The 16,863-nt window shown below is 45.4% G+C and overlaps 1 protein-coding gene across 8 annotated transcripts in view; it reads right to left on the bottom strand.

Moving 5' to 3' along the window:
* Positions 1-16,863, bottom strand: part of ADARB2 (adenosine deaminase RNA specific B2 (inactive)) — a 359,347-nt gene that overhangs the window by 103,360 nt on the left and 239,124 nt on the right. For 6 of the 8 annotated variants that reach the window (XM_083579508.1, XM_083579509.1, XM_083579512.1 and 3 more), the window contains one exon: positions 9,418-9,504. The exons of the other annotated variants lie outside the window; for them this stretch is intronic. In XM_083579508.1, coding sequence (XP_083435634.1) covers positions 9,418-9,504 — 87 coding nt within the window. The remainder of the gene's footprint in view (positions 1-9,417; positions 9,505-16,863) is intronic. 8 annotated transcript variants of the gene reach the window in all.

The raw sequence follows: 16,863 nt of genomic DNA, 5'->3' as shown, positions 1-16,863 counted from the left end.
GTCTACAGGAAAGCAGGGCAGGTCCTGAAATTCATACCTCTCCCCTCTCTTCATCTAATAGGTTTTTACAGACTCAATTATCGTACATAATGATATTGAAGCTGGAAAGCATGGAGAGAAAGATAGCTCTTGTTTCACACTCTGTTCAGGTTTGAAAATAATTTGTATTGATTCTGCACCACTGAATAAGAAAACACAGGGGGTTATTTGTATTTATAATTCATATTGCCTTTTCCAGACTCTGTTCCCCCCCAACTTACTTTCATGATGCTGGTTGCATGGCTTTGTGAACATAAAAAAGTATTCTTAGGCCTCCACATGCATTCATGAACACACAGAGTAACCAGTTCTGATAATGTAAAGTAAATAATTCCCTTTGAGATTGGAAAGTTTTCTCACTGCTCTTGCTTCAAATCTATGCAGAGTAATATCCCCTTGTGATTGTAGAAAGATCTGCCCAAACTTGCTCTTTACTATTTATAAGGCATTTTGTAGGGTTTAAATCAGCCCACAGAATCAGGCCTTGCAAAATGACTTGTGAATAGTGCAATGACGTGTAGCCATGTGCTGTTTACTATCATGTGTAAACAAAAGCCATGGGATGCAGGCAGCAAACACATCACAATTCCTCCTGCAATAACCGCATGCAGTCCCAATGTGCAAACACCTCTTACATCCCCTCCAACATGTTGAAGTGAAAAACTGGGACAGGAGTCTTCCAGGGCCATGCTCCCCTGCAAGTCACGTGACCTGTGCGAGATTGCAGCCCCGAAGAAAGCTCATTTTCCTGGGCGAGATTGCATGCTCTCATGTGAAAAAATGGGGTATGCTCTTATAAGAACATGAATAGGACCTGTTGGACAAGGCCAATGGCCCATCCAGTCCAGCAGTGGCCAACCAGGTGCCCATGCGTGAGGCTACCCACTTTTATCCCCAGGGAGCGGACCTGAATGAAGTACTCATGGGGACCCAGTCAGATTCACCCCAACCCTCCAGGCCCGCCTGCCATTGGTTAATCTGGCAGACGGGCTTGATTCAAACTTTTTCCACCAGAGGGAGAGGGCTGTTACGTCTCCCTTCAGCTGGAAGACCAAATGTTGAGGCTTCCATGGCGGCAGGCTGGCCCTGTTCTGCAACCTCATGTTACAGGAAGGTAAGCAGTATTGCCAGCAACTGGCCTTCAGAGGCGAACTGCCTCTGCCAGTGGATGTCGAAAATAGCCATCGCGAGATGCTTGCATCTCCCTCATTACTGACTTTCAGGAGGTATTTGTTTTAATTTGTTATCGACTTCCGAAAACAAAATGTTGCTATTGACTGCTAAAATGGTTTTATTGCCTTTTCAAAACTATTATTCTGGTTGTTAGCTGCCTTGGGTAATCTCTTTAGAAAGGAGGAATATACATGGAGTTGATCGATTTGATTTGATTGATTGATCTGAGCCTGAGAGTGGACTGGGCTGCTGCTATCAGGAGACTGAGCAGAAGAATGTGACTGTAGCCTCCACAACAAGGAACTGGATGCCTAAATCTCAACTTAAGAAGAAAACTAAGGCTGAATAATAATAATAATAATAATAATAATAATAATAATAATAATAATTTATACCCCGCCCATCTGGCTGGGTTTCCCCAGCCACTTTGGGTGGCTTCCTACAGAATATTAAAATACAATAGTCTATTAAACATTAAAAGCTTCCCTAAACACACATTCAGCAAGATGAGGTAGTAGAACGAACTATACCATTTCAGGTAATGGTTAGGGAGCATCATTTTCTGCCTTGCTCCACATTGTAACAAGACAAAGCAAATTCCTCTGTGTAAACAGAAAAAAGCCCAGTTGAGGCAATAGTTTCTCTCCCCCGCCCCCCGGAAATCTGAAGTGGTACAGTTTGTTTTACCACTCAGGACTTGATCTCATTTTACTAGATATATAGACCAGGTCTATCATTTCATGTTCGACTGCAGAAATGTTTTGTCCCTTCATCTTGGTTTTATTTCATTTAGCAGCAGGAGACTGAGCCAACAGTGAAATGTATTTAGCTGTGCATTTGTGAAATTTCATCTTAGGTGCCTCTGTTATTGCTCTCTCGTATTATTCTTCTGTCACTGAGAAATATTCCTCCTAGGTGTCTCTATTCTTTTTCTATTATTTTCTCTCTCCCCCTCTCTCTCACTCATGCACCTCCCCATTCAATTCCCATTTCTGGTCATTATGCATGGTGGTGTTAACCTGTGGATCATGAAGTGCTATTGAGGACTATTTATAATGTGCCACTAACAATGACGTTGCCTTTGTCTCTGGGTCACAAGGGTTCAGCAGAAGCAGCCATCTGACACTCCATGTTACATCTGAAGCGATATTATTGTGCCTCTCAAAGGTTATTCTGCTGCCAGGCAGCGTGAACTTTGGGTGAGGAAAAGAAAACAAAGGAGTGGCGATCTCTTCGTTATAAATATCTGCAAGCAACACATTCCAGGTAGCCTCCCTTGCAAAGGATAAGGAGTCCTTCGGAAACATGCACCCATTTTACAAAACAACAACAGAGGAAGGTGTGTGTGTGTGTGTGTTGCTACGCAATCTTCTCCATTTTGCAAATGTGCACCACAAACTCACCCACCCACCGCACCTAGTCTAATGGTTATAATAGAATACTTCTCTCAAGCCCAGTTTCTGGTGGGGGAATTTCTGGAGGAGGGCATCCTGTTGGCAGCAGAGAAGGCATGTATGGGCAGAAGCGCACCCACATGGGCACCATATTGGTTGCCTCCGCAACAGAGCTTTGTGATGCCTTAAGTAAAGGTAAAGGGACCCCTGACCATTAGGTCCAGTCATGGCTGACTCTGGGGTTGTGGCGCTCATCTCGCTTTATTGGCCGAGGGAGGAGGCGTACAGCTTCTGGGTCATGTGGCCAGCATGACTAAGCCGCCTCTGGCGAACCAGAGCAGCGCATGGAAATGCCGTTTACCTTCCCGCCAGAGCAGTACCTATTTATCTACTTGCACTACTTGCTTTCGAACTGCTAGGTTGGCAAGAGCAGGGCCTGAGCAACGGGAGCCCACCCCATCGCAGGGATTCAAATTGCCGACCTTCTGATCGGCAAGTCCTAAAGATGAACAAATATATGGTAGCACAAGCTTCTATGCGCAGGGCACTTCACCAGATGCACAAAACACTATCCTCAGTTGGCAGGCATTATAGAAATGGAGCTGTTTCCAGTCTGAGCAGGGCCCCAGGCATAGGAGCATTCCCATTCAAATGGTGTGTGCGCATTGCGTCATGTGATCGATTATGTGGGGCAGGGTTTACCTAGGACCCCACAAAGTTTTATTCAAGTTGGCACCCCTGGCCCTAAGCAAGTGCCCTCTGGGCTACCTCTTATGTAATGGGCAACCCTCAGACTTTCCTAACAATGGCAGCTTCACTCCAAGCTATTTCCCACAATGCCTCAGAGAACCTGATGCAGTATCACTCCAGGGCACTGGGAAAATTGAAGTGCAAGCTTGCAGACCTAGCTACTTGATGTGAAGGCCCCAGGGCTGGTGCCAGTATTGGTACGCCCTGCTAGGACTCTGAGGCCCCAGCAGCTGCCCTAGTGTGTCAGGTGTTGATACCAGAAATGGTAGGGGGGGGGGGGGAAATGGTACTCATTCAGGTCAGAGGGAAATGAAATGCAACAGGATGTGACAATTTATGGAAGCTTAAATATATGGAATCACTGTGGGGTTGACAATAAAACAAACATTGTGGCATTTGTCAACTAATCCACACCTGTACAGTGGTACCTCGGGTTACAGATGCTTCAGGTTACAGACTCTGCTAGCCCAGAAATAGTACCTTGGTTTAAGAACTTTGCTTCAGGATGAGAACAGAAATCGCGCAGCAGCAGCGCGGCAGCAGCGGGAGGCCCCATTAGTGGTGCTTCAGGTTAAGAACAGTTTCAGGTTAAGAACGGACCTCCAGAATGAATTAAGTTCTTAACCTGAGGTACCACTGTACTGGGATTAAAAACCCGTTCTGTGGATTCAGGCCACAGGTGACAGAACTGAATGTCCTGGGGGGGGGGAGCAATTTAGCCATCTCATGACGGTGTCTCCTTCTGAAATTTCTTTGTTCAAAAATGGCCACTTTAAGTTCAGTAACAGAACATCCTGGGAGATTGGTGCTTCCCTGCCCCCCCCCATTTCTGAATATTGCCCCTTTCTGATGTCATTGTGCATCGTCACATGACAGACTGCACCAAAGGCTCAGCACGTGGGGGCCTGCACAAGTGGGGCAGCTTAAACATGCTGCACCAGCCCCCAGGCACAGCTTGCCCCCCGATTGTCCTGTGATTTACAAGCCTTCCTAGGTTTAGATTTAACATCAGGAAAAGCTTCCTAACTATAAGAGGAATTAAGCAATGAAATAAGCGGCTTAGAATCAGAGAGTCGAGAAGGATGAGAATGCTACTTAGTCCAATCCCCTCCTGCAAAGGAGAACCATTCTTATGCTAGCAGACCAAACTGTGCCCAGTCTCATCTGAGATGAGGTGCGCTGCTCCACATATCTCAAGCAAGTGTGGACAAAGCTTGGAATTGTTATATAGGAGAGCCTCGTTGGACTGAAAACTGGGTGAGGAAACTGGATGCCCGAGTAGATATCTGCTATGTGACCTCCCTTCCCATGGGAGGCTCATTCTTTAAGGCTCCACTAGCCTACATTGGCCATCTAGTAGCCCTGACTGGTCAACCTTCTCCTGCACTGTCTGTCAACTTCCTCCTCCTTAGCTTCATTGTTGCCCTTCTAGCAGAGAGGATGATGGAGACAAAACGGGTCTTAGTTGGCTGTGCCTGCCATTGGTCCTGGCTCCATATTTCATGGGCTCTGGCTCTATCTTCCATTGGTCTTTCTGCCTTTTGCCCTACCAGTTCCAACGCTCACCAGCCACCACTGACTCTTCCTTGCCACACAACTACTTCTCCCACACAAGCACTTGGCAAATGGAGAGCTGTACCTGAATGTTCTTGCTAAACATAGGTTACTCTGCATAAAAAGGTAAAGGGACCCCTGACCATTAGGTCCAGTCGTGGCCGACTCTGGGGTTGCGACACTCATCTCGCTTTATTGGCCGACGGAGCCGGCATACAGCTTCCGGGTCATGTGGCCAGCATGACTAAGCCACTTCTGGCAAACCAGAGCAGCGCACGGAAACACCGTTTACCTTCCCGCCGGAGCAGTACCTATTGATCTACTTTCACTTTGACATGCTTTCGAACTGCTAGGTTGGCAGGAGCAGGGACCGAGCAACTGGAGCTCACCCCGTCATGGGGATTCGAACCGCCAACCTTCTGATCGGCAATCCTAGGCTCTGTGGTTTAACCCACAGCGCCACCCGTGTCTCTGTTACTCTGCATACTAGCAGTCTAATCAGAAACTGGTACCCTTTGCTCCCTTGCTTTTTTTTTACAGAGAAACAAAACAGATGCAAAACCAAAGAGTCATTAGCAAACTTGACTTTGGGAGTGCATTCCTTCCCAAGTCCAAGAATGGCATAGGGATATCTCCCCTTGTACCCTTACAAGGAAAAGTCTCAGAAGCAAGTGCAAAGATTCTTTAGCTTTACAATGCAGTTTCTTAGAGGCTCCATAAAGTCACTTCCACCTCCAGGAGCTGCTTTCGGATGTCAGGAAGCTGGAATGGAGTGGGTAGGTAGACAGGAAGCACAAGTGCCTTCCACTTCCAGTTTACATTCCAGGAAGTAAAAAATGTCTGAAATGAAGATGTGAAAATTGCACTCTGTTTTTGGAAATCTAGTGGAAGGAGCTGCATGGATCGGAAGGGAGATCTCAAAGGTATATCTGCAAGTTGCATGAATCGAAATGACACCCTGAAGGCCTGGCATAAAAAGAGAGACATCCTTAGTATTTCCCTTGTGAAAATGTCCTTGCAACATTTCCCTGTGTCCCAAAGAAGTCAATTTGGAGAGCTGGGGGGGCAGGGTTTTTTTTTTGCCAGTACCTGCCCTACAGCTTTTGTTCTCAGAAGTATTATAGTGAAGCACTGAGCTGCAGTGTTGGCTGTTCGGCTTAAACAGCTGCTATTCACGCATCATTATCAGGCTGAAACCTGGGCCACAGACACTTCTTTTAGGGCACCCATGAAAGTATCTGTAATCATTTAGGTTCACTGCACTCATAATGCAGACTGGCTTTGTCAGATTGCTGCCTGTGGATTCAAAAAGGCAAATATAGAGACCCTTCATTTCGTGCTGCCAGCTTGCCAATAGCTCTCTCTTTCTCTTTGCCCTTCTCGCACAGAGCGGGCTATTTGCTGCCCATCTGCATCACATTGAGGACAGAGGGGAAAAGGTTTCACCTCCATCACTTTTTGACATACTGTTGGAAAGAACGAATTTCACCGGAAAAGCAATCTTTGGAAGCTCATGATCATGACAGGACTGGGCTGCAACCCAGCAGCTATATCATATTACCAGAGATGCTGCTGGGTCTGATGAGACTTCTTTATTTTTTATTTTTTTTTAAAGCTTTTGCTGGGGATCAGTTGAATAAATGCAGATCTCGGGTCCTGCTTCCAGGATGCTAAATATGTACTCATACACTGAAGATGAATAATGTGCAGTTGTGAACACAGATGTCCACATGCAAGCATCTTCCAAGGCAAGATGCAACATCTATATCTGTCCACCTGGCAGGCCTACATGAGTTTGTGATAACAAAGATGAACATATTCATGGCGATGGGAATATCCACCTGTCATCGTCCCCCCTGCCCACCATTGCCCAGTCAAGACAACGGTATCAAGTTTATCAAGCCCCTGGCAAACCACCATCCATGACAAGTGGCAAAGACATGTTATCAGATTCAGTTCCAGCTGTTCATCTGCAATTGATCAAACATGGGTTGGGAACTCTTTGGAGAAAAGCGGTTGGGCATCAGGGCGCTTTTGTTGGGAACTTTGTTCCCAAAGTCAAGCAGCTTTGATCAGATGGTGAAAGTACCTGAGACCCCACCACCACCAGCATCACCACCAACCCTGAGAAATTTACTGGTCCTGAAGATCCTTCAGCCTGCCAGCTGCAGCACCAGAATACTGCAGGCCAGTTGCCTGGGCTCTTGACTGGATCCCAAAACCTGTTCATCACCCCCACAAAAGCAGAAGTGGGAAGGAGCTGGAAACATCTGAGCTGCTCATGAAATGATGAGCTAGCCTCATGAGGCTACCTGTCCCAGGAGGAAGCAGAGGAAGCCTGCTTGAGAACCACGAAAGACCAGAGCCTCCAGCTCCCCTGGACAATGGGGCAAACTCCAGCGTCCCAGCTACCAGCTTCTGTTTGTGATAAGCCAGCTGACAGGTTCTTTCATACCTGGCACTTTTTCAGATCCAGGAGACTGGATAGCAGAGCAGGTGAGCTTCCGGGGGAAATGAGAGGGGCAAATGAGAAAGTCACAAAGCTCTCTCCTGCACACATCAGAGGACCCTGTTGCTGCTTTGCATAATGAAGGAAGTGTTGGCCAGGAAAGGTGTAGTTAGTTGCAGCCTTAGGCATACAGAGTCTTGGATTTGTGTGAGGCTTCAGAATAGAAAAAGGGATTACTAACATCACAGGGACAAATTTATTCACCCATAATTTCTAAGGGGACAGCCCTTCATAGTTTCCAGCTGGTAAAAAGAGCCATCTGGCAGCTGATGCTGAAATAAACAGAAGTGCATCGTTTGATCGGAGCACATCCTCCCTCTTCCCCCAAATCCACCAACATGTTACAACAAAAAGGTAAGATGACACTTACAAATTAATGTCTGGGCTGGTGAATATGATAATATGCCACACACTCCCCACCTGGTTCCACTTTCTCTTCATTATTCAATTTTTCTTTCTATCTAATGTGACTTATCTTAGCCTCGTATTCCAGCAGTCACTGGCAGAGTGCACGACAATGTTCTGGATGCATTAAAATAGGTGCCGGAGAACAGACAGGGAATTGTTTTGTGCATCCTCTTCTCCACTGGGGGCATCACTAGCGGGTGGCTCAGGGGGTCCTGGTTCTTTTGCATTGGGTCTTGGAATTCCTGCCTCTCACCCTCTTAATAGAGAAACTTAATAGGAGGAATTCACTACAGTGCTAAGTTAGCCCCTTAGCAGTGCACTTGTTTTGCTAATGGAATGGCTTGAGCAAGAGAATGTGCACAGACTTCCAAACAGAATGGGCTTGTGTGTCAACACCGCTGGTGCCAATGAATGTGGCAGGACAAGCACAGTGTATAAATCAATTGCCAATTCTCTTTTCTTTCTCTGTTGGTTGTCTCTCTTGTTACAGAGGCCCAACTGGCCTCCACTAGGAGTTGGGTATTTGGTGTCATCTCTTGAAGACTTTTCTTTTATGCCAACAGGCCTGTGCAGTTGCCCAAAAGTCATTTGAATAACTGGAGGTATCCTATCTTCTCTCTCTCCCTCTCTCTCTCTCTCTCTCTCTCTCTCTCTCTCTCTCTCTCTCTCCATACACACACATTGTGCTCATTCAATCACCTTCCCTGGAAGACCAGCTCCATCAGATACCTCCTACCTCTGAACTCTGCCAGCTGGCATTATAAGAACAACTGTTTAAGAATGGGTGCCTGACTTGGATTTCTTCCTCTTCCCTCCCTTTCCCTTGTGTGCCATGTTTTCTTAGATAGTAAGCCTTCAGGCTGGGACTGTAATTGACTGCATGTAAGCCACTCCAGGAGTCTTTATGGCAGGGGAAAAAAACCATGGGTACAAATGCTCTAAATAATCATCATTACACACAGAGAGAGATAAGCACACACAAAATATAATATAAATATAATACAATTTATAAAACAAACATAATACTGTATATAATATATACACTTCCCATGAGTATAATTTTATGCATACCCATCATCCTCAATAATTTCTAACTTTATCATGAATAGCCTCTTACCATAAAATGTTTCATTATAACCGTAAGAAGAATCTTTTAGGTTTTATCTATTGCCAGATATAGAGCTATCAATTCTTATTCATCTGTTTACTGAAAGGTGTCAGATTCCCAGTTGCAAAGCTTTCTGTAAACAAGCACTATGTGATGAATCCAAAAGACAACATGCCAGGATGCCATAGGTCAGAACCCAATAGGGAAAGAGGATGAAGAACCACAATCCCTTGTTATTGGGTGCCCCATGCAACCAGGGATACACGAGGACCACACAATACCAGGACAATGCCACTTTGATATTCTCTGTCCTGATTTTCTCCTTGGCTGAAATGGTAGTTTGGATGGGCTCTTAGATGACACACATTACCCAAAATGCGTTTTGTTTTTAAAAAATCTGTACTCAGCCACATACACATATGATACAGAACTTCCTATTGGCTCTACTATTCACCTCAATATGAAGAAGAGAAACTGCTTACTTAAATTGTCTTCGTCTTCCATATTTGCTGCACCAGGACTTAAATACTTGAAGGGTGCGATGAAAGTTGACAAAATGCTTACTTTTTCTGTAACGAGAGGAGGGGGGGGGGAAGAGTACATACGTATGAAATGTGTGTCAACCTAGTTCCAACATGCTGTGCTCTGATCCCTTGCTGCTCTTGTCCACCCCCCTTTCCCCTTTCTACCTTGACCTCCCAAACCATAGATCACTTGCACTGCTGTCTTCACCAAATGCTATGTTTGGATGGTAAGCTCTTAAGAGCCCAGAAACCCTTCATTTTCTGCTTAAGCATAACTGGGGGCTGGGCTCCCGCTAACATCACTTGCCACTCTCCACTGCCATAGAACTTTCTAACCTCCCCAGCTTAGACCTTCCCGTTCGCTACCTCATGCTGTCATTGCAGCCAAGTAGGAAGAAGAATCTGCTCAGCAGAAGGAACAATGTGAGAAGGGGGCCAAAAGCAGTGGTTTGGGGATCTTCTGCCACCTTACTCAGGTTGACTTTTCATCTTAACTGGTTGCAGCAGCAGCAGCAGCAACAGCAGACTACCAGGCTAGCTAGCCGATGTTTTTGGCTGTCTTCCTCTTCCCCATGCTCCTCCTGGGCTAACTTATCATTCTAATCAATGGTGGCGGCAGAAGATCTTCAAGCTGGCCAGGGAGGAGGAAGGTGAAGGGTAATGTTGCTGACCAGCCTGAGGATCTGGATTCCAGGGTCAAAGGCTCTGGGGCTGGCAGGGAGGGGAACCAGTTGAACAGGTGGTCTGCTGCAGCATGTTCTAGCTGTTCTTCTGCAAGCAACAGACCCACCCACCACATTGTAGTTCACAGTGCCAACTGTGAACAAGCAAACTGCGGCTTGACGACAATCTTACATTTTTATTATATGTATAATTTGAAGTGCCATTGGTACTGTAAAGAATAACTGCCCGTGGCTAGACACCGTGGGACTTCTGCATTTCTCCAAGTGTAAACTTCTCTTTTGATTTTTCTCTGTTTCAGACAGGACCTTTATATATGCAGAGCTCCCCAGATGAAACCTGTTAGGATTTGCTGTTGGATCAATCAGCTCACCTCTGTGTCCCTTTATAGATTGCTTCCACCACCTTATGCCCCAATTCCTTCCTTCTACTGGGTGGATGCTAATAATCCCATTAACACAAGACCCTAGTGCAGCATACCCTGCATGTTAAGAATTACACATATTTGTACTTCAATAGAAAATGCTTGCTTGAGACTGTAGGAGTCTTCATTCATATATTAGTTTAAGCAATGCAGTAATCCTTTTCCATGGAGAGAACAAAGCTCAAGGAAAGTCTCCCTAGCATGCAGCAAGGCGTTATGCCCATGGACCTTACAAAGTCAGCAGCTCAGTTCTGTCACAATGCCAAGCTTGGCACTAAGAGAACAAGCCTGGAAAGAGCCTCAGGCTTTTGTCTGACTCCCTTCTTCCCCCACGTGCACCAAAATCCCTTCCTTTCTTAGCTCTGTTGAAAAAGCCATGCGATGTGGAGAGAGCGTGGCTGGGATCATGGAGTCCTGATCCCCCTGTTGCATCACCATTGGAGGTTGAAAGTCTGTAACAGGCTCCCTTTATGGTTTTAAACCATGGTTATACAGGGTTCCAAATTGGGGTTGAGCTAGCATTTCCCTCCTCTCCCCACATGCAGTTATCACCATGTGACGGCTATAACACTTGAATAGAGCCCATGTTTGCAGCCAAGTATCATTTGTAATGAAAGATTAACTTCCTCTGTGGCTCTGTTCAGATGTAATGGTAGGCCATGGTTTGGCGCTATACAGCCTGGAAGGAGCCTAAAGCTCACACAATATTCCCTCCTCTGCTCATGCTCTACAACAGGCTTCCTCAACTTCGGCCCTCCAGATGTTTTGAGACTACAATTCCCATCATCCCTGACCACTGGTACTGCTAGCTAGGGATCATGGGAGTTGTAGGCCAAAAACGTCTGGAGGGCCGAGGTTGAGGAAGCCTGTTCTACAATTATTTTCCCTGCCCTGACACTTGCTGGAGGAAAACCATGGTTTTGCCATCACACTGAAGTGGTAAAACCAATGTTTGTGCTTTCCCTGAAAACCAGAACTGCAAGAAACAAAATAAGTGGGGACACTCTATAGCCTTACGGCACCCCCACCCCCTGACCACATTCACTGAAGTGGGAGCTGGGCCATGTCTGCTTGCCCAGCTCTCACCTTTGCATGTGCAACAGACCCCCTATGTGATTGGGGTTCCTGGCCTGTGTATGTATAGAATTCCCTTTCAGAACTTCCACTGAACTGGCAGAGGTTGGGATGGGGAGCTAGTGAGTGGGGTCCCACTCCTAATGCCTGGGCAAGGAAATATATGCCTAGGCCTGCTTTTTGTGGGTCATTCTCTGCCCCACATTGCCCTCAACTAGGGATGGGGAAGAAATTCAACTCAGTTCGCATTCATAGGCAAACCTATGCAATTCACACTTTCCCAAAACCATATAGCATAGTGAAAACACAGTAAAACATCGAAATTTGCACGGCTTTAAATTTCACTGTGTAGTTCTCCAGCCAAGAAATGCACTTCCAGTGGTAAATTGTGCACAGAGATGCATATATTAGCAAAAAATTGCACATAATATGTATATTGGGAGGAAATTTGCACTAAATCCTGCTGAATTTTCACGAGGACCTTTTTTAAAAAAAATAAATCCACAAATTGATGTGGAAATGTGGAAAACTGAACTTAAAAGTGAAACGAGAACCAGAGAGAATGTGAGAGATTCACTTATCCCTAACCTTCCCCATTCCCCCCACTTGTGATCTTGCTCCACTTGGATTTACACCTTGTTCCTTTGACTGTCCTCTTAATTGACTGATAAGCAAGGTCAGGCCAACAGCCAAGCAGCTAACCCTGTGCCCAGTGCCCAGTCTTTAAAAATGGAGAACGCAGTCAGAATGCTAACTGCGATGGAATCAGACATTCAGTGAAACTGAATCAGACATTCAGTGAAAGTTGAAGAACTTTGCACCTGTGCAACCCTCCCCCTTGCCCTCATCAGATTACGTGCTGAGGCATCACAACCTCCCTTAAATCCTCTCAGCCTGCTGCTTGCAACGCCTCCGTCTCTACGTTTGAAACAGCTGTGAGATCGAAACGAGAAGATTAATTTTTGTCTCATGTAAAAAATGCACTCCCAGTTTAGGCAAGGCTGCGGCTAGGTCAATAAGAGACGACAAAAGTGATTGTTTAGTATTTGATCCCAACGGTTTACAAATGGAAGATTCACTGCATCTGGGAGAAGTGGGCGAATGAAAATATTTGCGGAAGATTTGTGGAGGGAGGGTTCCTCTGAGCGAGGGATCTGAGGGAAGAAAAATTGCCCTGTGGACTCAGTGCAGACAAATTATGGGCTCTGTGGAGAACAACGAGAGAGAGGAGGAAAGATCAAGGCTGGGGAAAAAATGAGAAATGGAGAGAGCCAAAATGGACAGATCTGTCAATTCCTCATAAGGATCAGAATAAAAATATATCTTGGTTCAGTGAGTGTATATATTTGCTGTGTCTGTGTTCATCAAAAGTCAGGCCCCTTAATCCATTTTGTACAGTAACATGTTCATGAGCCACAAAGGAGAAGCGCCCATTTCCATTCACACACCATACAGTTTAACCTGACGATGGCCGTTTCCAGCCATTCTTGCTTGCAATAAAATCCATTCTCTTAAGCATATCGCAACGAAGCTTAAACAGCCCTTTCTGCAATATTTATGCTCCTTTTTGTGCTTCATTACTGTCGCAAACAGCTTCCCATGCTAAGAAAGAGTAGCAGAAGAGCCAAGCCCTTGACCTTTCTGTTCCTGACAGTGACGTTTATCTTGCTTGCTGGATAATTTCCTTCGTTTATCCCCCATTTCCTCTATTCTGCCCAAGCTCCTCCTTTCATCTACTCCTCCAGCTATGTTTGGTATTTCCTATAATTCCGGCCCCCTAGACTTCTTCCTCTGTGGTTCATGTGCTCCTGTAACTAATTTAATTTTCCCATGTGGCAGAGAGGGAGTACAGATGTCTCCACGTGTTAGAAATAACAGAGATTTTGATGGGACTTCAAGGGCCATGTAGTCCAACTGGCTGCAATGCAGGAATTATAGCTAAATCACATGTGGTTGGTTGTTAGGCCTCACAGGCTAGCTTTGCCCTTGCTGCTGGTAGATCTTGACAGCCTCCAAGGCTCACATTATTAGGGCTGCCTGGACATAGCAATGCTCATGCACAGAGCTCCTGCATTTGAGAGGAGGGTCGTAGGGATGATGGGAGTTGTAGTCCAAAACATCTGGAAGGCAGCAGCTTAGCAATATTGTTAATTGACCCCTGATTCGAGGAAATCAATGGAAATTTCATCATTTTCTTGCCCAAATCCTCATAAATCCTCATGTGGCATGCTCTTTGTTGCACGGACGTTAATGAGGACTATTAATAATTGTGTTTTAAAACGTTTTCTGACTATGTAGCAAGGATTAGACAGATGGTCACTGGTCGCTTGCCACATCAGCTTTAATGATGTTTTACTGAATTGCATCCATTATCATTCTATTCTAATTGATTCTTCTAAGCTACTTTGCACATTGGCGATTTTTTTAAATAAAATAAGTGGGATTGTTTTAAACAAGGGTTTCAGTGGGGGTGGGGGGGGGGAGAGACATCCTACCATTTTGCAAATCTTGCAGGATTCCAGGTTACTGAATGAGGAGCCTTATCTCTCAGCCATCCCGCTTTTCTACATAGCCAAAGTGGCTAACAACCTGCTTTAAAAACCTGTCGTTCAATACACAATAGACTTACAGAATAGCAAACTCACCAATGGCACCAGTGGATCAGTTAAAAGTTCGACAAGAACAGTCACATGCTGCTGCAACAGATGGGTGATGAGCACTCATCTGTAGGCAAGAATAGGAGGACCCTGCCAGAATCTCCCCAGGAAGGACATTGCACAGTTTTGGTAGCACAACAGAAAAGGCTTTGCCAGAAACAGCTGGTGGGGGGGGGGCTTGTGGTCTCAACCTCCCAACTGTAGCATCACTACTTGGGGTTATGCAGGGCAGCAGCGAGGTCCAGGGATGATAACAACAACAGCAATACAGTGGACGCTCGGGTTGCGAACATGATCCATGCGGGAAGCACGTGCACAACCCACAGTGTCTGCAACCCGCAGTGCCGCGTCTGTGCACGTGCGGGTTGTGATTTGGCGCTTCTGCACATGCACAAAGCACAATTTAGTGCTTCTGCGCATGCGCCGAAACCCGGAAGTAACCCGTTCCAGTACTTCCAAGTTTGGCACGGTGCGCAACCCGAAATCTGCAACCCGAAGCATCTGTAACCCGAGGTATGATTGTAATAATAATAATAATAATAATAATAATAATAATAATAATAATAATAATAATAATTTATTTATTTATTTATTATTTATACCCCGCCCATCTGGCTGGGTTTCCCCAGCCACTCTGGGCGGCTTCCAACTAAGTATTCAAATACAGTGGTCTGTTAAACATTAAGCGCTTCCCTAAACAGGCACCAGCAAAACCTATTCCGCATTTTTGCCGGCACATCCACACAACCCAGTTCCAGGTTTATCCCTTTGGCTGCCCCTGGCTTTGTCTCTTATTCCCACTTGCAAGGCCTCTATCAGCAGTGGGACGTAGTACAGGGGATCCAAAGCCAATCTTAAGGACCGATTCTTAAAGAAGACGACAATCATTAATTCAGGAAGACTGGCTGATGGTGGGACCTCCGCCCTCTCCCCTTTTAACATTTCTATTGCACAAATTCCTGCACTGATTAAGTCTATAAGCCGTGGCTCATCCCCCAAAGTATGTTTTTTGAAAGTGCCAAAGTAAAAGGGGGATCCGTGCGTTAAAAGACTTGGGAGAAAACATGTTATTTGTTGACTGCCAATACAGCCCAAGCCACTGAGAAACGCATCTTATGGCGTAATCCTCACTCTTGGAGACGGAGGTGCCCATAAAGTGATAATAACTCAAGGTATTTTATCTCTTCATGTCCTCCGGCTCAGCGGCAGAAGGGAGGAAAACACTCTTGAAACCAAATTAAATAGTTTTAGATCCAATTTTAGTTGCCCAAACCAGATTTCAGATTGATTTCTGTGGAATCTAATGGAGAGCAACACACACACACACTGCCTCACTTACTGAAAATCCATCTCACATGCTTGGGTTTTATATGTATAATACACATACCCCTTATTTTGCTATTTACTGGAAGTAATAAAAACTGAATATTTCACAATGAAACATTCCTCATTTTGTAAATGGTTGTACGTCTTTAACATGGTTTAGAGTGGATTGTTATGATATGCTGAAGGACTGCTAGCAAGAGATGTCTAGTCAAACACCCATTTGCATTCATTTGTGGAAACTGCTGCTAAAACAGACTTTATGTATAAATTCAGTGGGCCACTGAGAGCTCAGCATTGCACATGATATAAAGCAGTATCGTATTTTCAAATCGGGGTAGGGAACTTATAGTCCTCCAGAGGTGGTTGAACTCTGGCTCAGAGGGTCTTTATAATAACTTGAACCTTACCAGAGAAGCCTACTTGTGTTCTAATGAATAGAATCTGTATTATATTGGCTTTGTCCTGAAAGCAGCATACACAGCTAGCTAAACACTAGATTAACAATGTAATATTGATTTTTTTTTTGTTCGTGCACTGAAAAGCTGACTTCCATCACAGTTTAAACAGCAGTGCAAGTAAAATATGTCACACACCTTAATGACCTTAAACACAAACTTTTCAAAATACTGAAAGTTTGGCTTGACTTGTTTTTTTTGCAGGGGTTGGCACTAAGGGAGTAACAGGTAGCCTTTTGAGGAAACAGGAGACCTTCAAATGGCTGAGAGTAAGAAAGCAGGAGGTGTGAAGGTCATGGGTGGGGATGTCTTGGGACAAAAGACTGGAAAGCAAACAGGGGACAACACCATGGAGGGCTGTGAAGGTCAGAGGAAGTAGGAACTTGTGTTGAATCCAGAAGCAGACCGAAGGGTGGATGTTATGGCTTGTGTGTTTGTATGTTGGTGGCTGTAAACTGTCCATACAGATGCTGATGCCATGGCAAACATCAAGTGAAATCTGAGCCTAAGATAGGGTGCAGAACCCATGGCCCTCCAGATGTTGTTGGACTCCCAAGTCCCATCAGGCCCAGCCAACATGGCCAATAGTCGGGGTTCCCTAGAACTGGCTGCCTAAAACCAGGATGAGTCTCAAGTGAATAGCTTGAGACATCCAGTCCATTGGTCTAGGCAACAGATGGCCTACAGGCCATTGAGTTAATCACTCCTTGCTTAAAGGTAAAGGTAAAGGGACCCCTGACCATTAGGTCCAGTTGTGGCCGACTCTGGGGTTGCGGCACTCATCTCG

This window comes from Podarcis filfolensis, assembly GCF_964270895.1.
Source record: "Podarcis filfolensis genome assembly, chromosome: 12".
Lineage (NCBI taxonomy): Eukaryota > Metazoa > Chordata > Lepidosauria > Squamata > Lacertidae > Podarcis > Podarcis filfolensis.
This window is presented reverse-complemented; position numbering and strand designations above follow the sequence as displayed.